Source organism: Carex rostrata, chromosome 2 (genome assembly GCF_964058835.1).
Source record: "Carex rostrata chromosome 2, lpCarRost1.2, whole genome shotgun sequence".
Taxonomy (NCBI): Eukaryota; Viridiplantae; Streptophyta; class Magnoliopsida; order Poales; family Cyperaceae; genus Carex; species Carex rostrata.
The window spans coordinates 2621439-2630889 of NC_135919.1; the positions used below are offsets into that span (position 1 = coordinate 2621439).

General features: G+C 30.1%; 2 protein-coding genes across 2 annotated transcripts; one reads left to right on the top strand and one right to left on the bottom strand.

Moving 5' to 3' along the window:
• Positions 1-60: 60 nt before the first annotated feature.
• Positions 61-2020, bottom strand: LOC144550689 (F-box protein PP2-B1-like). Its single transcript, XM_078298665.1, has 3 exons — positions 1868-2020; positions 1643-1764; positions 61-535 (listed from the first exon to the last, which is right to left on the bottom strand). Exons 1-3 carry the CDS (start codon positions 2018-2020, stop codon positions 61-63), a joined length of 750 nt encoding a protein of 249 aa, XP_078154791.1.
• A 2820-nt stretch (positions 2021-4840) lies between these two features.
• LOC144550690 (putative F-box/kelch-repeat protein At5g24040) lies at positions 4841-5941 on the top strand. Its single transcript, XM_078298666.1, has 2 exons — positions 4841-5245; positions 5369-5941. Exons 1-2 carry the CDS (start codon positions 4841-4843, stop codon positions 5939-5941), a joined length of 978 nt encoding a protein of 325 aa, XP_078154792.1.
• Positions 5942-9451: the final 3510 nt, after the last annotated feature.

A 9451-nucleotide genomic window follows, 5' to 3' on the forward strand; every position in this document is an offset into this window, starting at 1 on the left:
GTATAATTAAAAATCAATGTCTCAAACTCACGACAACACAAAATTATAAATATAAAATTTCTAATACTTCGGCCGGATATCAATTCCTTGTATTACTATTCTACTTTTTAATCCCGACGCATTATCCTCTTCCAATTTGATCTGCACTTCTCCATCTTCATCTTTCTCAATATAAAATTCTCCTAATTCTACCTCAATCCACCTGTCAGCTCTTTCCTTAGCCGATATTATTCCCATTGTATCAAATTCCGGATTCTCATATGCGATCTTCCATTCATTAAATATTTTACTCACATATTTGCCATAATCCGGCTCGAGATACACTGTGTTTTTAGTAATATTTTTACCAACGGTCACAAACGTGTGTTGTCGTATTTGACCGATGGGATGGCGATAATATTGGTCATCCAATATTTCAGTGAGTTTGTACACTAAATATGCAGCATATTTTGTTTTAGGAGAAAGTGATTTGCAATCAATCTTACCACAAATGCCTAACTGACAATGGAACATTGGCTCCGCCACCTCAGCAAACCTATTTATTCAAGTGAGTTAATTTCATGCATAAATAAAGTTAAATATTTAAGGATTTGCATCATTAGACCAAATTTACTAATAAGATAAAATTTTAACAAAAACAATATTGAAAAACTATATATATAGAGAGAGATGGGCTACGGTACATTGCAATGTATATGCATTTTTGTATATTGGACTATAAATCACCGGATTCAAAGTCCAAATAACTGATCCAAACCGTTCATCTTGTTCTCCATATTAATATGTATTTAGAGACCAAATTTTACTATTTTTTATATTTATTGAAAATCGCTCTTTTTATGGTCCAGATTTGTCGGAAAAACAGTGATTTTCAATAAATCTAAAAGATTAGTAAAAAAATCTCAAAAAAAGTAAAGTGATGTGAGTAAAATTTGACATAAAAAAATTTAGAGCTTAATAATTTAAAGATATTGTCTGCAAACCATATATTTTAATTACTATATTATTATGTATGTATGTGATGTGATATTTTGATTTAAAAAAAGACTTATGTAATTTACCATTTTCAAGTCTTAGATTACTATCATAAAATAATTTTGTGCTACTGTGAAAAAAAGGAAAAATAAAGTGGCTTATTTTGTCAAATCGATGAGAAATCTTTTTTTTTTTAATTACTATCGAATAATGTCATGTTACAATATCAAATAACAAGTGTAACCTTAATCCCCATCATTTCGACTATTTTCAAAAAACTTAGTTTATATTTATACTAATACAATATTCATAACATTAGAGGATTTTACAAATTTTATAAATGATATCGGTATTTTTTATGATTCATTCCCTAATAAATTCGCAAACCTTATATTACCCGGATTGGAAATATACCCGAATAAATTCGTAAACTTTATAATATCCAAATAAATCCCTAATAAACTTTCGAAATATATCATACTATATTTACGAATTTAGAAATTTATTAGATTATTTATTATTTCTAACTTAGTACTATGCACTAAATTCATGCAACTTAAAAGTTGTTAAAAATGACTTCTCCAGTGAGATAAATTCTATAAAAGATATACCTTCCTCTCTTCTTGACAAAAAGAAACTATTTTTCCCTATTCAAATAAAATTATACCTTGAATCGTCAAGAGATATGCGCCTCCAATAAAAATGAGGAGCATCAGCAAAATCTATGTCTAACATGCTTGTGGATAGCATGTAGCATTTGGCTCCATTGCCTCTATCGAGTCCAAAACTCTACAGACAAAAGTAAGCAATCAATCATTATTTCATTAGAAACTACATATTTGACAAGTATATATTAATTTTTCGTATGTCAAAGAAAATCAAATAAAAGTACCATTTTGCCTCCGTCGATAAGCACATGGCGGTTGGAAAGCTGAAAGAAGAGATCCTTCTTAGAGGTGAACACGACCGGATCAACAGTTCGAGATAGAATGGTGGCATAATCTGATGGGAGAAAATCTTTCCACAAGAAGTCGGAGTCTGCCATTGATCGGAAGCTAGTGGAGGTGAGCGAAAAATTGTGAGCACCATCCGGCAAGGTACGACGCATCACTTCATAAAGACAACCCTCTGGGAGATAATTAATGCAACCTTCCATTTTCGTCTTGTTTGATTATTGCAGAAAACTTGTTGTTTGAAGATTGGTTATGGTTGAAAATGTATTTGTTTCTGGAGAGTTTACAGCATTATATTTATAATATGCAAATCTATTTGTGGAATGATAAAATTGACTTGTGCAAATATATTTGTGGAATAATAACATATATAGAAATTTATTATTGGAGTGCAAATCTAATTCTGAAATGGTAAAAAATATGGAACTAATAATTACTGCAGTGCATGGCTGTGTAATGACAAAAATTAAATATACATTCTATATTTGGTGGATGTTACTATTTTAGACCATGAGAGGAAAATAGAGATTGAGCAATTGAGGTTTCTTTCAGTCCATGCATGTAGTTGTAAATTAATTTTTTAGCCCATATAATATTATATGATCCAAGTAATAACCTTTTGAAAACAGGCCAACTGAGAGATCATACCTCGGTGTAATGGATCTATCTTTGTAGATTTAATTAATTAATTAATTAATTAAAGGAGGGGACGCTGGTTTTAGAAAATATTCAAAATAGTATAAAAAATAGGATTGACAAGAGGCACAAAAGTAAATTAAATGATAATATTTTGCAAATTAAATGATAAAATAATAAAAAATAAATGTAAACACGGTGTTGCCTTTATGGATTGACAAGGCACAAAAGTTCATGGAAATATGGAATTGAATTGTCATTTGAGGTAAATAGAAGAGAAGACAATTAAATGGATTTCAATACAGTATGCAAGTTTGGGTTTTAAATAAAAAAGAAAAAGAAAAAAAGACGGAAACTTAATTTCATGAAAAAATGATAATTGTATGAAGTGTCAATGAAGTCTACAGGGTACTTGAACTAGAAAATTGAGATTAAAAGAACTATAAAAAATTATTGGTATTATTTTTATTTTATAAGGAGACTAAAAGGTATTAAGTACTTATAAAAAATACAATACATTGCATGAAAATTAATCCTCATGTGAGCTTTTAACAACCGTTCTTTTCATGAGGATGGATCCCTCGATAATGGGAGAGGGGGGTTTCCGATGGGCATCGGACCAAATCCTGTTCGATGGGCTGTTAGAACTGTCGGATCTGCTTTAGGATTCGTGCCCGTAATTTCATGTCTGCTTTAAAATCTGTATACACGAATCTTAAAGCAGATCCGACGGTTCCAGCAGCCCATCGAACAGAATTTGGTCCGATGCCCATCGGACACCCCCATGGATCCCTCGATAATATAGTGATCATTTTGACAATTTTGATTATATATATTTTTATTTTAAACATCAAATAAAAGTAGCCAAATAATCAAATTTAATAGAATGTGTGTACTATTTAATGATGTATCAAGGACCGTTAAAATTTTAAACCACTTGACGCATGTAAAATTAACATACATCAAATCTCATTATATTTTATAAACTTGATATGCAAATACTGTAAATTGTGATTATATTTTAACTTTGCTTTAATTCTCATTAAGGGCTCATAAAAATGTACCAATGTAAATAATTCCTAGACGTTGATTTTTCAACTTATTAATTTACACAAAAAACAAAATCAGAATGTGATGATTTTCAACTTATTAATTTACAGAAAAACAAAAACAATTTTTGGTATTGCATAGGAGAATTATTATTATTTAGAGAAGACATCATTTTTGTTGAATAAAGGTTTATTTCATGCTGGGTTTCTTGGTAAAATGGTCATTTTCATGACAATTTAACGAATTTTCATGACAAATATCCTTTGGAAAATTGTCGAATTTTGTGTATGCGTGATGTATATTTAACTAGATTCTACTCTTATTCTTGCAGCTTGTATATATTACAGCAATTCGACAATGATTTATCCAAGAAATTAAATGAAGTTGTTAATTAATGAAATAAGGCGACAGAGATGTTCATACATAATTAAGGTATTATCCAACCTTCTTCTCTTCTTTTATGGGCAACATATATTCATTGTTGTAATTGTCACTTAGTGATTATTTGAATTTTTTTTTTTTGAAAGCCGGATAGTAGCTATCAGGAGATTATTTGAAATTAATTTGATTATACAGGCTTTGGTTGTGCAAAAAAGGTGAATAAAGGCTTCACTTATTAATTAAATTTTCGTTTGTTTAAAGTTTTTACTGATTTTTTTTATTAATAACTATTAAAAATTCAAATTTCAAAAAATACATATATTTCTAGAAATTTTCAGAAATAACCAATTCGCTGGATAATCCAGCAGAAATAAATTTTCTATTTTTGTTGGATTATTCAACGGAAATAATATTTCTATTTTTTATTTTTAATTAAATAGAAGATGTTATAATTTTTTATTAAAATATTAGAAATATTTTTATATTTCTTGAAAAATAGATGAAGTACTAAAGAATTAAATTTACTAAAAAGGCTTCGATAAATAATTCGAAGCAAATTTTTTAAGTATAATCTTTTGCGGCTAAATTTTTTTTTTTAATATTTCTTGATATGTTATTAGGAAAAAAAAAATTGAATTTAAGTTATTGATTCGGATTCGAAAATTATTTGTTAGTAAATAGAAAAAAAATATCCTGATCCAAAGCGATCACTAGCTATTAAACCGGTTCCGGTTCGCTCCCCCTAGAATCCAAAGCGCCATAACCAAGTCTAAATTTCTCCTTCCCAAATCAAAAACCCTGGCAACGCGAGAGAGGCAACTGAGTGAATTAGGTTCATTTTGGCAATGATTCCGAACAAGAAGAGTTCCCGAGTGAATTGGGCAAAGCTAAATCCCGATTTGCTCCATATCATCTCCAAGAAGCTTTTCGACATCTCCAGCTTCATCTGCTTTCGTGCTGTTTGCAAGAGGTGGCGTTCAGCAACCAGTCTCTCTGACCCTCCTCTGCAATTCCCATGGCTTATTGATTGGCCTCGTTGTAAAGGCAAACTAGATTTCACTTTCAGATTTTATTCCATTAACACTCACAAAACTCACACCTTTGAGGTCCCTGATGCTCACATCTATGGACCGTCTGATGGCCGTGTGATGCTTTATGAATGCTATCGATCTTCCGAAGAGTGTCAGTCGTTTCTCAACCCTCTTTCCTGGGAAGAGCAATTTCTTCCATTGGAGGTGCCAGTGGATTATGTGAGACCCATTTCTCTATGGCGTAAAAACTTAAACCCTTCTGTGGTTTATAACCAGGAGGAGGAGGAGGAGGAGGAGGAGGAGGATTCATGTTATATATTTTGCTCGTGGAATTCTGAGAAGGACAAATGGACAAAGACGAGATTTCCCCGTACAAGGACGGTTGCATTCTACGATCACAAGTTCTTCGTTGCCGAGCCTAGCAGTAAGAGAATTACGGTAATTGATGAAGCAAGTGGAGTTGTGTTACCTGACATACCGCATCCTAGTAGAGATTTTTATAATGGATACCTGATTGCAACTGATGATGGTTTGCTAGCTGTGGAAATCTCCATACTTGTTTCACCGTTTCTTATGGTTGACGACTTGCAAAAGTGCGAGTTTGATGTGTACCGGCTCGAGAATTATCCTCAGAATTCGCATTGGAACAAATTGAATGGAATTGGGGACTTGATGGTGTTTGTGGACAAGAATAGTGGGTTCAGCTTGAAAGCCAGTGACTTTGGTGGGGGATTTAGAGGTAATTGCATCTATTTTATCACTAAAGGAAATAAGCCTAATCGGTATGGTAGTGAACATGTGATAGGTAGGTTTGACATAGGGTTAAACAAAACCGAAAAGATGTTAACACCACGTTGGCTCGGCAACAGGACCTGGGAAAGACAGGCTGCTTGGTTTATGCCTACACTCAACTAAAGCTTGAAAACATGTATCAGTGATGTATTTTGAGTACTAGTCAGTAGTGACTGACTCTCTACCGTTATTATAATGTAATAGGCTATCTAGTTAGTTAGTTAGTTAGTTGGAGATTTGCGGGTTTTTGTTCTCTCCAATTTTTATTTCATATGAACATGTTAGAACATAGAAGAACTATGTTGATATATGTACTTAATCATGTTTACTTATTTGATTTTTGAGACAAGCAGGATGGCATTTATGACTAAATTGTACTAGTTTTATATTATATATGGTTGTGCTTGTGCGGTTTTCCAGATAATTCTATTTATCTTGTCTGGAATGTTCAATTTGCTAGTTTCACAACATTAACATATCTTTATTGGAAACATATCTGGAATGATGTTTAATTAAATGACATGAAGTTCTCTTTGTTTTCTGATTGCTTTAATTTGGTACACGCATTTTATTGTAAGTTTGGATTAATTCAATTGACGTACTTGCTTTTATTTATTTGCCTATTCATAGGAATCAACTAATTTTATTTATTTGCAGTGTTTAGGTTAGACCGTGAGAGATCACAAATTTCGTAATTTCTTGAGTTTACCAGTTCACCATTCTCCTGAATTTTCACTAAATTGACAATCACATTACTGAGTTCCATCTTTAGTCAGTGTACTGTAATCTCTCTTTATATGCTGTCAAATGATTGTTGATTTAAATAAAATGCTAAATCATAATGAACTTCACTGAATAAAAGTTATGTACAATGACAAGTGGTGCATGATTCAGCAAATGAGCACCAGAAATTTGTTTCCTTGCTCATCTTTTTTATAAAAAAAAGAAAGAAAGAAAAAGTAGAAATAGAAATGTACAGGAGTTGGACAGCCAATTGACTATCAGTTAAACTGTTCTAGAGATCCGGGTTACCGACAACTTGCTCATCACCCGACTCCGACCCGTCTTCGCATCATCGCTCAACTCTTCATCGTCAACCGCGCCACCGTCTTCGGGTTTTGCATATCTTTGACAATATTAACATTAAAAAAGTAAAACCTGAGTGAATGAAGAACTAAACAAAACTAAGAACTGATTTATAGAATGAGCCTCCTTTCATGCAGTAACCACAAAAGGTTACTGATATGCAAAAATGGGCCCTCTGGTGTCTACCAGATAAAATCTCTGACCAATATTACACTTAAAAGGCATTGAAATCAAACTCAAGAATTTAGCAAATTATTTAAGTTCTTAAATATTTTTCATCTTTCTATACTGTGTGCATAGAACATTGTATTATTATAAATCACATTTTTTATAACTCATTCTTATATTTTATAGCAGCTTGTTATTATTTATTGTGGTTTTTCTTGTTAAGTAAAGTTTGCCTGATTTTTTTATTAATAGAAAAAAACAAAACAAAAATATCGATAATGGATGGGGAACAATTTTGTTAGATTTCAAAAAATAGAAAGAACGTTATAATTTGTAAAATCCAGGACACTGTAGCTAGACGTTATTATTTATTGCGGTTTTTCTTGTTAAGTAAAGTTTGCGGCTATTCCAACTGTGTTGTTTTATCGTTTCATCCTTCATTAATGTAATAAAATGTACAATAATAATGCTGATAGATTTTAGATTTCAACTGTGTTGTTTTATATCGTTTTCTCCAATTAATAATAAACAATGAGGCATGCCACATACCTCAATATAAACATATAAAAAAAAGGAGGATTCAAATATCATTTTTTTGTGCTACCACCATGCCTTCATTTTTAAAACATTAATAACTCAAAATTTAAATCATAAACATCAAAATAAAACCGTTAGATGTAATCTATTTATTTTTTTATGTGCTCATAAAAAATTATCACATTTCGATTTTGTTAATATGTGAATCAATAAGTTGAAAAATCAACGCTTAGAAATTATCTACATTAGTACGTTTTTTGAAGTTCTTGATGACAACCAAAATAAAGTTGAAATGTCATAATTTTTTACACATGCATAGATATCATAATGTAAATCATATCCAACAGTTTTATTTTGACTTTTAAGTAAATTTTTAGTTACATTTTTTTTTTAAATGAAGGCATAATGGAGGCACAAAAAATGAAAGCATTTAAAACCCCTCGTACAAAAATAAACTATCCAATTAATTAATGTTAAAAGTATACCAATTCAATATACATTCAAATTTGTAAGGACTAAAGTGATTAACATTATATTTTTCGATTCCGCCTTTTCTCTTATCTCCTTCCGTCTTTCGTCGATGTTTCTTCTTCGATTCTGATTTCTCCCATCTCATCTCTCTTCTATTGTTATTTTATTTTCTATTGTTAAATTAACAAATTGGATACCCAGAAGTAAAAAAAAAAAAAAATCAGATTTATTATACTTAGGTCAATTAATTAGATTTATATATTATTTTTTTGAAAAAAAAAGAATAAATTTGTTAGTAATTATTAAGAACTTGTACCATTCTTTAGTGATAATTTCAAGGTTATTAGTGAATAAGTCCTAGGTGCATCCATGAAAAAATAACCTTAACATTAAATACAAGTAATCATTTATAAAAGAAAATACCCAGCAACAATGTTTAAATTTTTTTAACAATATGTATTTTTTTTTTTAAATCTCGTGATCAATCAAGCATCATATATAGTATGCATATTGTATATCACTGATATTATTTGTACATATTTGAGCAGGAAGAGATATTCTTTTATTAAATATATTAGAAAAATAATGTATGGAACATAATTAATAGAAAGAGATGGAATTCCAAATTTCGGTCCCATACAAGTAAATTAGATAGTTTAATTAAAACTTTTTGTATAACTATTAGTTAATTAATTAGATACCCGTTAAAAAAAAAGAGGCACATGAAACCTTTCATTTAAAAAATATTGTTGGTTCGTGTATAAAATGCTCATTACAGTTTAGGTTGGCTCAAACATAATATTTTTCATGCTCATTATATTAAATGTTCATACAAAAAATATTGTCGACTCATATATAAAGTGCTCATTTCATAGTATCTTTCATGTGAAAATATTGTTGAATCATGCTATTCACAATTTTTATCATTTATATATACCATCTTATCTTTTGAACAAAACCTAATTTGTTTTTCAAGAATTTCTTTCCTTAAAAACCTTTATTAAAATATAGAAAGTTTTACAAGATGAATAAAATGTTGAAGAAAACCAAAAATTAATTTTAATTAGAATATTAATAACATATAATGATAACCTTGAAGGGAAGAACATTGATCCTATTTTGGGATCAAGCTGATCGTGCTATTTGAGATGCAAAACTTTGGCTTCTATTTTGTTGAGAATTAGATTAGGATTATGTTGTTATTTATATTTTAATTTTGTTGTATAAATGATGTATTTGTAATACAGTAATAGTTGATACAGTTGTAATACCTGATAGGCACTATCAGAATTAAAAAAAAAAAGAAGATATATTTTATGGCGAGATTGACATCATTTTTTTTTCCTAAAAAAGATAATAAAGATAAAAAAA

What these genes read in the sequence shown, in the direction of transcription:
- LOC144550689 (XM_078298665.1), bottom strand. Translation starts at nt 2,020, where the DNA reads ATGGCAGACTCCGACTTCTTGTGGAAAGATTTTCTCCCATCAGATTAT. An exon ending in TTATCGACGGAGGCAAAATG is followed by an intron (nt 1,765 to 1,867) that starts GTACTTTTATTT and finishes TTTTGTCTGTAG; the next exon opens with AGTTTTGGACTCGATAGAGG. An exon ending in ATATCTCTTGACGATTCAAG is followed by an intron (nt 536 to 1,642) that starts GTATAATTTTAT and finishes TTGAATAAATAG; the next exon opens with GTTTGCTGAGGTGGCGGAGC.
- LOC144550690 (XM_078298666.1), top strand. Translation starts at nt 4,841, where the DNA reads ATGATTCCGAACAAGAAGAGTTCCCGAGTGAATTGGGCAAAGCTAAAT. An exon ending in TGGAGGTGCCAGTGGATTAT is followed by an intron (nt 5,246 to 5,368) that starts GTGAGACCCATT and finishes AATTCTGAGAAG; the next exon opens with GACAAATGGACAAAGACGAG.